The 15,490-nt window shown below is 40.6% G+C and overlaps 1 protein-coding gene across 1 annotated transcript; it reads left to right on the forward strand.

Annotated features, from left to right (window-relative positions):
- The first annotated feature begins 14,401 nt into the window (after positions 1 to 14,401).
- On the forward strand, positions 14,402 to 15,046 carry CLDN34 (claudin 34). The gene has a single exon (XM_041416577.1). It carries the CDS (start codon positions 14,402 to 14,404, stop codon positions 15,044 to 15,046), a length of 645 nt encoding a protein of 214 aa, XP_041272511.1.
- Positions 15,047 to 15,490: the final 444 nt, after the last annotated feature.

Below are 15,490 nucleotides of genomic sequence, written 5' to 3' on the forward strand. Positions count from 1 at the left end.
ATATACCAATTACCAATAATACCAATACCCAAATCCTGTTGAAGTTGAATTATTGTATTCTGCCAGGAGAGCATAATTTAGAGAGCAAAAAGCTGAAGATCTAAATATTCAGCTTTTCCAACCATAGGGAGTAGAGAATCTTGGGTTTCTGTTCCCAGGACGTTCTTACATAGTTCATCAGGGGATTTGAAAGCAGAAATATTCCATGGAGAACTGTTACCCAGTACTCCATGTAGTGTGCCCCATTAAAAAATTTTAGAAAACCCACCACTTGCTATTTTTACGCAACAGGGAAGAAAAAAACCTAGGTGAGTAAACTTCATTGTCACACTGGTTTTGCAAAGGTGGAGTTAACTTAGACCGGCATTTTTTGCAATGGGCAGTTCCACAAAACCAATAAGTGATTATTACAACAGAAGCCCAGTGATAATGGTCACTGTTTGCAACATGTATGGCAAACAGAGAAGAGGAAAGTTGCACAGAGAAAAATGGGTAGTCTGGGTGTGTTCAAACAAATTATCATTTCATATGGCCACATGCAAAGCAATTAATCAAGGAGAAAATGATGGCAATCACATGGACATGGTAATGACATAGACCAGACTCTCTAAATGTGTGTGGGATCACAGTGAATGATCAGTTCACATGGGCTCTGTGCTCCCGGAAAAGGCTGAAACACAGGAAAAGTAGTAACTTGTGATGCAATATTGCTGAAAACTTCATAAAGTTTCTAAAATATTGTGTCTAATCCCACAGTCTATATCCAATGCAAAGGACGGAAAATGAGAGAAGAGACTCACGTAAATTATTAGAGAGTAGAGAGAGTATGTAATAACAAAGAGCACTCGCTGATCAAAACAGGGATTTAAAAGTTGTTGTGTGTGCTATTGAGCATCACACACAGCATGAGACTCGTTTGAGCAGAGAAAGCCCTGCCAGAACCCGGCAAGTACAAGACAGATTCATGAAAACAAAAATTAGTTGCAAATGTTCAAGGGTGTCAGGAGTGCAGTACTGTTGTCATGAATGACAGGGAAAGTGCAATGTGAAGGTTTGCCATAAAGTCTCTGGAAGTCAGGAAACTGGGAATGAAAATTTTATGGTCACTATAAATCCACCTTCTGTGTTTGCTGTTCTTATATTACACAGTCACGTACCGAGGTGTGACTACTTCGGTAAATATTTAGATTGCCTACAGTTTTGTAACAGGGGTCCTTACAGAGCAGCAGTAATTATCACATGGCTTTTGGAGCTGACAGGTCAGGAAAACGGCAGTTTGCAAGCCCTTGGCTTGTACACTCCAGGCAGCATGGCTCAGACAATTTTTTTTCTTCCATTACAGACCCCCTCCACACATGCACCTGTGGAAATTGCCACAAACCCTTCTCCTTTTATTGGTTCACTTAGTTACTAAGTTTGCTTTTGTTTTCTCTCCTACATTTGGGGTTCCCTACCAGTGCTCCTGTGCTGACCAATTTAGCTATCCATAAAAGCATTACCCTCTTATCAGAACCTTCCAGGTGGTTGTCCCCACATTTTGAAACTGTCCCAAGCTCCAGCATGTGCTGGGGCGTCGATGACCTTTCATCTCTGCCTTGCAACTTGTAAGCTGGCTGTGGGAGGGTTTTGAGGGAAAGCAGGAGCAGTGTGACACTTCTTTCCCCCACTTCCCAAGTAAATGACAGACCAGCACAAGGATAAATAGTAGAGCTGTCCTGCCTTTGCACTGGAGATGCTGGAATAAAATGCTTTTGAAGAGCAACTTCCCTTCACATATTTAAGGAATTTGACCTATCTGGAGCTCTTTAGAGAGCTACATCCTGCTCTCCACTGGCATCCAGCTTGTGGCTGTTCGGGTTTTCCTAAGAAATCTGTTTTGCTTTCTGCAGTATCCTATTTTACTTATGTTCTGGGTCACCAGAATATTTCTATCTACTTCGCACTGCATTAATCTAAACAGGGTACTGGTTAGATGAAAGATCACAGTCATTGTTTTGCTATTACAGTAGCCAGGAATTGGGGCAAAAGTACAGAAACCCTTTTAGGGTGTCAGTAAAGATCCTAAAGATCTCCTATGTCAGATCATTGCCATGATCAGCTAATGAGCAACCAGTTATTCATATGGTTCTCCCAAACTATTTTAATACTTCCCCATCATTTATGCAGGGAGTTGCTTTGTAAAGCTATTACCCCCATGTTCTGTTAGCAGCTAAAGGTTTCTATTGATCTCTTACTTTAATTCCCTTTAATGAAAATTCATTGGTATTTGATTTCCTTGTCACTTCTAACAGCTGATAAGAACAAGCTGCTAAAGCAGCTGCAGTGAAGTGACAAAAGCCTGGTGGTGTAGCACTGCAGCTCTCTCAGAAACACTGCCAAGGCAGAGTGAAACCCCAGTGTGACGTGTTGATAACATTCTCCCGTCAGGTGGTCTTTTCAGCCGGCTCTAAAATGTCAAGTCTGAGGGAAATGTCTTTGTTAAGCTTTGAATGACCTACTTTTGGGTATCTGGGAATAACCAGGAGCCTACCCAAACCACAAGAGTGCATCTAATTTTAGCAGACCTTCATTTCATGCATGCCAGCTTTTGTGTTCTGCATCTCCAGGAAAAAAGTTCAATTTCTTGCTGAGCCAAAGACAAATTTTATTGGTTTTAAATCAGCCCCTTGTGAGACACAATCACAGTGAAATGATTCCTCTTAAATTTTTTGAACCTGTAATAGTAATCTCAATTTTGCTTCAAAAACTTAATAGTGAGCCCATTCCAATGGATCTACAGTTGCTGGTCTCTGAATAAAAGGTCTAAACAGCCCATGCTGGAGGTAGCCTGGGCAGCTGTGTTTTGTGTGTTCCCACTTCCTCCTGGTTTTTAATTGACCAATATTAACAGAGTCAGATTCTTTGTAGGAAGTTTCTGTGAGCCTTCTGGCTCAGTTATAAGGGAATCTAGGCAAAGTTAAGGACAAAAATAAAGGGATGTTAGTGTGTCATCAGGGGCTCTGAGGACACAACTAGTGCTGTAGATGCTGGACAAAAGGTCTCTGACATATTCTGGATAGAAGAAGCACTAAAAAGTATGTGACCACTGTTAGGGATATTAGTGCTGTGCAAGATTGAAAGGAAGCAAGTTCAGACATGAGTGAGGTACCGTCTCCCTAGCTTGTATACCTAAATTGGACATTGAACAGTGTTTCTCTCGCTGGGAGGGATAATCCCTCCCATAATATAATCCCTCTCATATAGTGACAGAGTGCACTGTAATTTTAGACTGAAACATGTTTGAATCCCACCCGCACTGGACAAGGGGAACTACGCAGAGGATGGTAGGGACCGAACATTGTGGATGTTTATTTGGAGCTTCACAAAAGAGAAGAGAAATCAAGGCCACACAAAATATAATGCCATAATCACAACAAACCTATTAGCAAGTTCTCTGGAGCCAGAAAACTTCCCAGCCAATGGGATTAACTATAAAAACAAGCAGCACCTGCTGGCAGCTATAAACAGGGTTGGTGTCATTTGGGATTGAGCTGAGTATCTGATAATGTGTGGAGTCCCTTGAGGCTGGCCGTGGGTTGCCTCTTCAGAGGCAGCTGTTGACAATGTAATTGTGATCTGTGTCTGAAGAGGCCTGGGCAAAACAGGCAGAAGGTCAGCTGCTGTTGGGCTGTGAAGCACTGACTGATGAGAGATGTGCTGAGTTCGGTAGAGGTGTTTGTCTCATCTCTGAATTCCCCAGGTTTTAAAGAACAACTTTGTTTGGCCATAAAGGTAAACACGTAGGAAAGGTGTTTATGGAAATACTTTTCTTATACTCAAGCAGTGGTTTTAGAAGCCCACGTTTAGGTTCACTGTTGGATTTGATGATCTGTTGAGGACAAGCAGGGACCGACCACGAGTGAGGATGCAAAAACTCTAGCTGATCACAGAGTGGCAAGCTGCTGCAGGGAGGCTGCTGTGCTTCCTGGAAGAAGCAGCCTTTGTCACAGAAACAAAAAATGAGAAAGTGCTTGTACCTGAGCCTCCGAGCTGTTTAGGGGCTCTCTCAGCTGGTACCACTCGCTGGGCAGTGTACCTTGCACAGTGTCTTGCTTTCAGGCTGGTTTTTCAATGTGTAGGAAATAAAAGGAAAAATAACTTGAAACAAATATTTCCTGTTCTGTGGTATTTAACAATGAAATTGTAAACCACAGAAAGGACCGGGCTTGATCTAAAGGTCTTTGAAGTCAGCAGAACTATTTCCACTGATTTCAATGTGCTTTGGGTGCAGGCCATGGAGGAAGAAAGCAAATGTTTTCTGCCTCAAAAAGTATTAACCATTGGCATTCAAGGAACAGTAAAGTCTTAGGTTTAAAATGTGTTCCTTTAAATAAGGTAGTCAGAAACTTAGTTAATTTCTATCTGCTTCCTAATAATTTGTCATTCTTACACTAAGAATATGTTTATAGAACTCATAATCATACACTGAGAAGAAAAAAACAGTTAATACTGTCATTTGCCTCCTATCTTCTTTCATTCCATTTTGTGTGTACTGTATTTCTCACTAATGTAATGATGCTTATGCTGCTGGTTGTTATCACAGACTGAGAACTGTAGATTTCCAGTTGAATTAAACTTCACTGTAGTGATGGTGGCTGACAAATACATTGACCTCACTATTTTTCAGTACAATTTGATCTCTTAAACATCACAGTGGGTTTGGTTTTGTTGTTGTGTTGGTTTTTGTCAAAAAATTGTTTTTTGTGACTGAGAAGAAACAGGTCAGATACAGGATTTGGTGAGAATTGTTCTTCTAGGAATAGTGTAGGGGATGCCCCTCCTATTGCAGGATGTGCAGCAGCTTCATGTGTAAAATCAGCAATGGTTTTGCCTGCAAATTTTGTCTCTCACCGTTATTAAATGCAAGAAAAGAAATCTATCTGCCAGCTGCCTACTGCCCAAGGATGCTGTCCTTGTGAATCAGCAGCCCTGTCAGGATGTCAGGAGGCCATCCTGGAGTCTGGCAGACAGCAGCCCTTTGGGGAGTGTGTGTGTGTGTTGGGTTTCTTGTCACACAAGAGCAGAGCCTAAGCAGCTGAGTTTGCCTGTGCACCCAACCAACCCCATCCAGCTGTGAGCAGCCAGAGAGGAGATCCCAGGCTGCAGGAGAGGACAAGACTCTGTTGGCATGGCCAGGCTGCATTACCTGCACAAAGAACCATGAACTGGCATCAGCTGGAAAATACATCAGGAGAGGATTAAAGGTGACGCAGGAAACAGGAGGATATGAATTAATGACATTTTTTCAGTCTTCTTTAGTGAGGGCAATGACCAGCCTTTGTGCTGTTACAATGAGGAGAATTTTTCAATAAGGAAAATTTTTCAATGAGGCTTCCCCATTTCATGGTATTTCTATGAGATAAACTTCTTGTCTTTTGAGACCAAGCTTTGAAAGGTCACAGAAGCACAGAATATTCTGAGTTAGAAGGGACCCACAAGGATCATCAAGTCCAACTCTTAAGGGAATGGCCCATACAGAGATCGAGCACACAATGTTGGTGTTGTTAGCACTGTTCTGTAACCAGCTGAGCCAGTGCCTCTTTTGGAATTTATCAGGGTTTAGAATAGGGTTCAAAGAGTAGAAACCAGAACGGAGTTAAAAACATTCTTTCAATTTGTAAGAGCTGTTGTTTACATTCATGGGAAAACCATGAAGCAAGGCAAACATAACATAATTTTGAAAAATGTGTGTGGTTTTTTAAGCATCTGAGATACCAAGCATAGTACTATTTGTACTAAAGTGTGGGTGCTGCCAACTAGAGTCCATCAAGACAGCAGTTCAGCTTGAATTTGCTCCTTAGAAAAACTCCTCTTTCTTCCCTATATTTCTTCCCACTGCAGAGCTGCACTGATTTAAGTTGCATAAATGCAGGAAGAAAAATCTAAAAGAGAAAGAATTATGAAATCACTTTGTTCTCTTTCAGATGAGAATTCTGTCTTTCAGGCTGTCAGACTGGGGCATCATGGTGGTCTCAAGCTGAAAAATCACACAATCAAAAAGGTAGATTTTCAGAAAGGGTATCTTACAGAAAACTGTAATTTCCATGGGAGTTATCTATATGCTTTGGTAAGTGTTTTAAAATAATTAGAATAAATGGCTTATGGCAAAGCTTTCATATTTTTATAATATATTAATGATTAACTGACTTCCTACATCTTTGTTGACTTAGTGGGAGAGTGACAAGGAACTGTGAGGTACCTATTTGGTAGCGTAACAAGTTGGACAATTCGCATGGGCTTTTTTTCCACCTCCCTTTTGAAACTTGCCTCATCCAGCCGACACTACTTCAAAGCCTTAGGCAACTCTCAGACTCAGAGAAGTAAGTCCCCCCTTTTTTTAAAATATTACTTATTTTATGAAGTGCTGATAGAGAACAGATGGGGAGAGATTTAAGTATTTATTTGAATGCTTTCCCAACTTGGAATTGAAGAATTAAGTTTTCAAGTATTAAATCATAGAGACAATGATAAGAAGAGACCTTTATAATTACTATACTGTTTTTTGTTTTTTTTTTTAATTCCTTTTCTGCTGTAAGACTTACATTAAACAAAAAGATTTGGTTAGTAAAATACTATACCCCAATAAAGCTGCATCTAGGCTATAATACTTTTCAAAAGCAGGATTTGAATGCTAATTTAGAAATGCATGTGATGCCTGGCATCATCTAAAGCAAAAATATTTGCTTAAAACATTAAACCAGTGGAAATAAGTGAATTTCTGCTTACGTGGGCTGCAAAAAATAATTATATGTTCATTTTATATAAGAAGAGTTTATCATGAACATTCTCTTTAAGCTGCTTACAAGCTGCAGTGGAATTCCCAGGTTTTTGGCAGGCAAGTGGGTTCAGACAGGGAGACTCAGACATCGCTCTTCTGTCGGAACATTTTTAGTGTATTTTATTTTAGCTGTGCTGTCATTTACTAGGAAGCAAGCACAGTCTCCTATCCTTTTGGAAGGGTCTTCTTACACCCACTTCCCCCATCTGTGAAGGAAACCTGGTCGGCAGGTTGCTGTGTGCAGGTTGCTGTGTGCAGCTTTTGTGCTCTCCCGCTGCCCCTTTAGCAGGTGCTTCCTTACGTGCCCTTGGCTCAGGGAATGCTCCTGCCTCCCGACCGGCTGCCTGTGCAGCACTTCCAGGCTGACATTCAAGTTGCTTCAGGAGTTCTTCATTTCCCCTGTAGCTCCTGGAAGCATTTGTTCCTGTTCTTTTGGCTGGGAGGTGTCTGCTCTTGGCTGACATCTTCCCATGCCCCAAGTGTGTGTTAGTGCCTCATCTTCCCAGTGGTGTGTGAGTTCTCTGGGACCTAGGTGTGCTCGCCTTATTTACACTACTGAACCCTTAGTGCTCTTTTCTCTGTGCCAGACACCCAGAGTAGGCAAGCTTTTGTGCTCCCTCTGCTTTCTGAAGCTTCCTGAAAGGATCCCATCTCAACACAGCCAGGTTATCTGCCTTAGTTTTTCAAGGGCTGTCATTCCTGGAATGTCTCTAAACTGTTCCACTTTGGTTCTAAACTGAGCTCCCTTCAAGACAGAGGCAAAGCAATCTGTAGCAGCTCTGATCATCTGGGTCATCTGGGTCCTGGGTCAGTCCCACTGCCATCTCACTGCCTACCAGCCTGCAATATTTCCTTATGTAACAAGAGCATAAGATGGGCTCACACAGAGAAAAGTAATTTAGGGTGTAAGAAAACAGCGAGAATATATAGAATTGGTTTCATTTTGTGCTAGTATCAAAGCAAATGAAAACACTTTCCTGAAATAAGCAAAGACTTTTACACAGCTAAGTTTCAATGTATTCTTATTTGATGGAAGAGAAATGAAGATCACTTTGGTTTGCTTGTTTTGAAACACAGTGAATATATGGAAGCTGCAGAGTTTATACACTGGACATTGGCATTTGGAGGGAGAAGGGCCATAAGGCATTTTAAATCTGGACATACCCTACAAATCTGGACATACCCTACAACGATTTCTAAGACTCTAGGCCCCACTAGTTTGTCTTTTTTAACTGAAAATAAGTTAGTGACAGCTAAAATCTAAACATCAGATATCAGCACTCAAGACTTCATGAGTGTCAGGGAGATGTATTCAAGAAATGGGTCATAAATGCAGCTAATTTTATTTCTAGGAAAATAGGAACAAAAGAACTGCCACAGTGAGTGTTTGAAATGTCTATTGAAGAAGGTAGGAATGGACTGATTTATCAGCCAGTGGTGGCAACTCTTGTGGACTGGACCACAGCAAGTAAATGGCCTTAGACAAAGTTGTCCTTCAGCCAGAGCTGTGCTGAAACAGTGATGGCAGAAGGATAAAAAACATTTCTGAAACTCTCTTCTAGACACATCCAAACTCAAGGATCCTAAGGCTTTAATCAGTCTTTGAATATCATGGCAAGGATCATGCAATTTGTGTAATACTTCTACAAATTTCTGTGACAAGACCCAGCTCCATCTCACATTTCCCTGCAGTTTCAGTGTTTGAGATCTTAAGTTCCATGTTGATGGAACATGGATGTGTTAATGACTGGCCTGTCCAGCTCTGCCTGGTGCCTCAGGTCCCAGAGGGGTAAGAGATACTGCAGAGGGGGTGCTGCTGCTGGGGAATGCATTACCCAGCACACACCAACCAAAGGACACCTCCTAAACAGCAAACTCCCTTCAATGTCCCTGAAAGCTGCAGCCCACTTGCTCTCAACCCATCATATGGAATGATAAATTTAAAGACAAGTCTTGCAGGTGATTGTGTGGTTGGGGACACTTCCTTAAGCCACCCTACAATCTGGACATCTGTCCCTGGCACAGGCCTTCATCCCCTCAGGAGGGAGCCTGAGACCCAGTAACCTGAAAGGTCCAATTATATTTAAATGCATGAATTAAGAGAGTTTGATAGCTTTTTTTCTCTCTTGCATTTACCTGCAGGGCTTTTAAAATCTCTGTTTCAGGAACTTAAGGTAGGGTGAGTTTTAGAAAGCAGATCTGAAACCCAACTAATGCCTATAGACTACTGAATGCAATTAAAACAGCTTTGAAGACAGAGTATTAACTACAGAAGTGAAATGCATTTGGTGTAAATGAGATTTCTCCACCCCCAGAATCAATATCATAACCCCAGCCTTTTGTTACTAACAATTACTGAAAGAAAAAGAAGTGATGATAAAATTACAAGATAACTCAATTTCTGTTTATTCCTGCTGCTGAGAATATCAGGAGGTGGGGCTGTGGCCACAAAGAACTGATCTATTCAATTGCAACTTTCATTTTAGTCATTTTAAAGGTAAGCCTGATGCACAGATGACCCAAACCCTCCTCTATGAAACCACTTAGTGTTGTGAGATCAGCTTGCTTTTATTTTTTTCCTTTGAGAAGCAAGCTTGCAGCTGTAGGAATGTCAACATGGCTGTCAGGCATCCTCTCCGTTTCTTGAAGCTAAGAGTGGGAAACTCATGCCTCATTCTGTCCCTCAAGTCCATGTGCAATGGCTCAACATACTTTCCATAAAGAAAAACAGCTACTTACTGTGCAATGCTTAATTTAAGTAAAATCAGCAATAAAGACAAAAGGATCCTTCAAGTTTTTGTTTCTGTGCAAATTTGCATTGAATGCTAGCAAATTTACATTTAAATGAACCCCCCCTATGAAGACAGGCTGAGAAAGTTGGGGCTGTTCAGCATGGAGAAGAGAAAGTTGTGTGAGGACCTCATAGCAGCCTCCCAGAATCTTAAGGGGGCCCACAGGAAAGCTGGAGAGGACTCTTCATCAGGAGCTGTGATAGGACAAGGGGGGATCATCAGGAGCTGTGATAGGACAAGGGGGAATGGCTACCACTGAAAGACAGTAGGCTTATATTAGATATTGGGAATAAATTCTTTGCTGTGAGCGGGGTGAGGGACTGGAATGGGTTGCCCAGAGAAGCTGCAGACTCCCCAGACCTTGAAGCATTCAGGGCCAGGTTGCATGGAGCTCTGAGCAACATGGTCTGGTAAGAGGAGCCACTGCCCATGGCCAGGGGATTAGAACAAGACATCTTTAAGATTCTTTCCAGCCCAAACCATCCTATGATTCTATTATTCTGTCTTGCTTTTACTTTACTAGAGTCTTTAGTTAAAAACATATCTGTGAAGGAAAGCCCTTCCAAATGAAGGAAATTAAAGATATATTTAGAGAGAAAATGGCTGCCAGGTGAGAAGCCTGTAGAAACAGGTCTCTGTTTTTAAGCTACTGTTTCTAGACTTTCCAAGCACTACCCCAAAAGCTGCTGGGGTGCCTGTTGGATTGAACTGAGTAGATTTTAAATGAAAATGTGGATGAAATCGTGGGATGGTACTGTGGCCACCTCTCAAAACCACTTCTCACTTTTTTTGGTAGAAAGGGTTTTCATCCATGCTTTTCATCCACTGCCATAGACAGCACACAGACCCAGCCTGCTCCTGCTGGCCAGATTGCCTTTGTAGGCTGACTCCATCCCAGGAAGTAGCTGGTCTGCAAAGCTGGAATGCTGAAATCTGCAGCTCTGAGTGAGCTCCTGAATCAAGGAGCACATGCCAGTGACACCACCTAATTACTCAGAAGATCTCCTGTAGCTGACTGAATATGAGCTCATTTGCCTTAGGACATTTCATCTAGTGACTGTGTTACATCACTGTATTATTCAGACCATATAGGTAACCTTACTACACTAATTAAATTAATTCAAAATATTTATGTAATTACTAAAGCATGAAACTGGCCAGTGCTGTCTGTGTTAGCACAGCCTGCCATATGATCTGAGCTTTGAACTAGATATTTTATCCAATATATTTTAAGATCTATCCAATATAAGGTATATTTTATCCAGTATAGCTCAAATATGCAGGGACTGAGCTTTCCCATTTTTCTTCCAGAAGGCTGAAAAGGGCATTTGCACAGAGACCAGAAGTTTTAATTTAATTTAAAAAATTAAAATTTTGGAGTGTTTTTTTGTTTGTTTGTTTGTTGTTTTGTTTTTTTTTCCTGTGGATGACAAGTTGGTGACAGATCAAATTCTACCTTTCCAAAAGGAATGCCTCTGTTGAAATCCACAGGAATGGCACTGCTGGTGTTTGAGCCAAGTTCAGCATCTGCATCACCCACCTCCTGTGGAGAGACTTGTGCAGGGTCAGCCCCAAGTCCAGCTGAGGGAAAAGCTGACAAAGCCCTGACCCAGGCGCTGCTGTAAACCCCAGCCTGCTATGACCTTCCTTCCCTCCCTCCCTCCCTCCCTCTTTTCTTCCCTCTTTTCTTCCCTCTTTTCTTCCCTCTTGAGGCCTCACAGAAGGGAGTCGCTGGAATGGCTGAAATCCTGGAGGACGACGCCCTCTGCAGCTCGCTCCCTGTTTTATTTGGCATCTGCAAGGGAAATGTCTTGTTTGGTTTGTTGGTTTGTTTTGTTCTGTTTTTTAAATACTTGCCACTGTAGTTCTGAAAAATCAATGTATCTTTCTACACTTGGGAGAAAAGGAGTTTCCCTGATCCTCTTTGAACAAAGGCTTCCTTTAAAATCAATGCTTCTGGCAAGTGATACATGCCTTTTGCTTTTCCTTATGTCAGCAAAACCTGTAGTGTGTTTATTAATATTCAGGTAATAGAGACTGGAATCAGGAACTAGAACTTTTTTTTTTTTAAATTTTTACATGTTTTCTTATGTCAAGAAAAATCCTGTAACTATTTTACCTTGATATTTTGTTCCTTATTTTCCTGCTGCATCTCAGTACCAGGAGGTCATTAAATATAGACTTCTGTTTGATTTTCCAAAACAGAAAAGTATGAGAACTGTAATTTAATTTCATCATGGATTTCAAAAGTACTTATTTTGAACCTTTTTTTTTTTTTACTGTAATTTAATTTCATAATGGATTTCAAAAGTACTTCTTTTGAACCTTTTTTTTTTTCCTCTAAGTCAGTGATACCAGCCTAGATCAAATATGCTGCAGTGGGCAGGGTGTGGAGAAATGAGCCAAAATGAATCATTTCCTACATAAGCAATTTTTTGTGTGTCTAGACACCTGATAACTCATCTAGCCCATCTCTGTTAGCTGGTTATTCTCCAGTGTTCTCAGAACTTTTGTATAAACCTTAAAATCTCATCCTGTGTGTTTGCTTGTTCCATGTTTGGGTTTTTTTGGGGTTTTTTTTTTTTTTTTTTTGGGTTTTTTTTTTTTTTTTTTGAGAATCTTAAAGGGAAAAATATCTTTCCCTAATATTTAATTTTATAATTAAAATGGGCACGATTCTAAGTATCTCAGCACATGCAGGTTTGATAGTGGGCTTGGAATCACATTTATTCTTATTTAATTCTGTGAGCAGACAGTCGGGTACATTCAATCAATGAAGTTATGTGCAGATAATATACTCTGAAAAGATGTTGGTGATAAGGATTCACCTGCTGACACATCTTTTATGACCTTGATAGCAGCAAGTTGTTTAAATTAATGTTTATGATGTACACAAGAATTGTTACAGACAAGTGGGCCCTACACAAAATGGTATCTTCACATGGTTCAGGCTTGGCTTCTCTGTGCTCCACTGAACAGAAATGATGCTATTTTGAGGAACTGGGACAGAAAGATGGGCTACTGTGCTCCATGCCTGGTAAATACAGTTACTTAGAAAGGGGGGGTTATAATCACTTTGTAAATAATGCAGTAAAATAAACATAATGCATAAAGTGTTTATAAATTGGTTTCAGTTTAAGTAGATAAACATACAAGAGTCTCTTCTGGAGAAGAATTTTCTCCATGCTGGAGAAGATTAAATGTACACTTGCAATAACGGAGATGAATATACCCTACAGGAAATCTATTGGAGATACATAAATGAACTGGGAGGCCAAAATGATAAAACTGCAGATGTTGCTGTGTTTGTCTGGCATCAAAAATCACTCTGTCCCATCCTCTCATGGCTGGCATCACCTTCGGGACTGAAGTAAGTACGTAGTGGGCACTGGTATGAGAAGAGGGACACTGTCTCCTTAAAGCCATATTATTATGAAGATATTTCTTTTTCAAGATTTCCACAGGTGGATTTTTGCAACTAGATTTTATTGCCAACTAAATCTGGTTACCTTAAGATCAGTAAATAGAAAGATTGTTGCTTTAGTCTTTATGTTTAATGTTTAGTACACAAAACATGGTGGCAGACATATCTTAATTAGAGTCAACTTGGTATTGTATTTCTCCAGTCTTCAATTAAATAAGATCAGTAGAAAAAGTATTTTAGAAAACTTATGAAATATACAGATCCCTAGAACCTTTCAGATTTACATAAATATGAGGCTACCTCTTCACTGATCACAGTTCATTCCTATAAGTATTCAAAAAATGGTACAAAAAACATGGGAAATTAAGTGTTGATTTGATTATATTTTTTCTTTTTTAAGATTTTTTCTTTTTTCTTAATACAATAAAACCCTAATTTGCACTCAGAATACAGTCAGCAAACAAATATTAAATCTAAACGGCTAAAATATTTTCCAGCACAGTTTTAGGATTATTCAAACTGGGGAAATTGGGCAATTTATAAACAAGTGGGATTTGCAAAGGTAAAGCACCAAAAAAAACTTGGGTAAAGTTTGAGGGTGGGATAGCAATGACAGCATATGCAGGTTCCAGCCCCCACAGTGTTACATTTCTGACTAATTCAAATGTTTCTGCTAATGCATTCATGGCTAATTAACCTGAAAATGGTCAGAGTTCAGTGGTTGTTGTCAGACTTTGTGGTGTGGATTTGCTCATGCCTCTAAACTACGGTGTTTTCTGTCTGACACTGGTCCCAGCAGCTCTCAGTAAAGCCAGCACAAAAGCTGAAGTCTGTACAGATTGACCTCCTGCATCAAAGCCACAGCTGCTGGGAGAAAGGAGCACAGATCTGCTCTGTAGGATCTCTTGCAACAGTCAGGAACCTTAGGATTTTCTCAGATTTTGTTCCTGCTAGCCAGTAACTCTAGGGCTCCTGATTGTACGTAATGTGTTAAAGGATCTTTGAACATAATGATTAATTAACAAAGAAGACAATAACTTGGAAAAAACCCATCAATTTTCCTTTTGTGAATGTAAAAAGGAGATCTTTAGGGGAGCTAATCAGAGACTCTTTCTCCTCTGTGTGACACCATGACATATACAGAATTAAAACCTGCATATTACTTGTCCAAAATTTCAACAATTCATGGAAGTTGGGGAAAGATGACTGCCATTTTCCCTCTACACACACATTCTCTTTTTCACTGACAGGTTCACCTGCTCACCCAACTAATAATTGCCTTTGTCATTTTATTTTTTGTTTCTTTGCAGTGCCTCTCTCTCTTTGCATAGCAACTGTGTGTGTGACAGAGCAGGAGAGCTCCAAAGGATGAACTCCCTGGTCAGCACCTCACACCTCCAGCTTGCTGCCTTTGCTCTGGGCACCATAGGTTGGATCCTGTGCACTGTTTCTATGGGAATTGTGGAATGGAGAGTGTGGCATGTGGACAACACCACTGTCATCTCCTCTGGCATTGCCTGGGTAGGGATTTGGAAAGTCTGCTTCATAAGTTACCTTTATGTCTCACCTGGCTACAGAGAACAGTTTTGCCATAAATTCAGCGGCTATGACTCCTTCATCCCTCATGAAATTTACGCTGCTCAGGGTCTCATGTTGATCGCCATGTTCATGGGCTTGCTGGGACTGGCTGCTACAATATTTGCTCTGAGAAATGTGTATATGGGAGTCACTCACAAAACTCTCATTGCCCCATTCTTCCTGCTGGGTGGCTTCTTCTACATATTTGCTGGTCTGTGTGTCCTGATTCCCGTGAGCTGGAATTTCTATTCTGTAACTCACAACCAGAGCATAGCTTTTCCTCCTTCTTACTACATGCCCTCCAGTCCAGCAGCGCAGGAAGCTGGTGCTGCCATTCCTGTTGGGATTGTGGCTGTCATCCTCCTGCTGCTAAGTGGGATATTTTCTCTCTCATACAGATTTCCCATGACTGCAAACACTATCATGAAATCCTGACAGGACAAATCCCCCCATGCTATTTCAGAACAAGAGCATAGTTAAGCGATAAGGACAGTAGCATGAGTGGTTGTAAAGTCAAGGAACTTCAGAATTTAATTTTATTTTATAGTAGCCACGCTATTTTCTTATATGAACCAGCTGAGCCACCATCTTAGTACTCACCTATTAGCAGAGGTTTGTCTTTGAGATAACTGCTGTTGAGCAGCAAATGTGATTAAATTTTGCCAGTTATCCTCTTTTGTATATACAAACATTATTGACATTTTTTGTGTGTGTAAAATGTTTACCATGCTCAAAGAGCTGACTTTGAATAAACTGTCCTGTAAGAAAAATGTGAAGTAACATGTATTAAATGTGAATTACTTTCCTTGTCAGTACTAAGCTCTTTTGTTTTTTATTTAGTTGTATCTGTAGCAAAGTATGCTTCATGACAAGTGAAGA

This window comes from Onychostruthus taczanowskii, unplaced genomic scaffold (assembly GCF_017590055.1).
Source record: "Onychostruthus taczanowskii isolate IOZ18803 unplaced genomic scaffold, ASM1759005v1 scaffold52, whole genome shotgun sequence".
NCBI lineage: Eukaryota > Metazoa > Chordata > Aves > Passeriformes > Passeridae > Onychostruthus > Onychostruthus taczanowskii.

What these genes read in the sequence shown, in the direction of transcription:
- CLDN34 (XM_041416577.1), top strand. Translation starts at nt 14,402, where the DNA reads ATGAACTCCCTGGTCAGCACCTCACACCTCCAGCTTGCTGCCTTTGCT.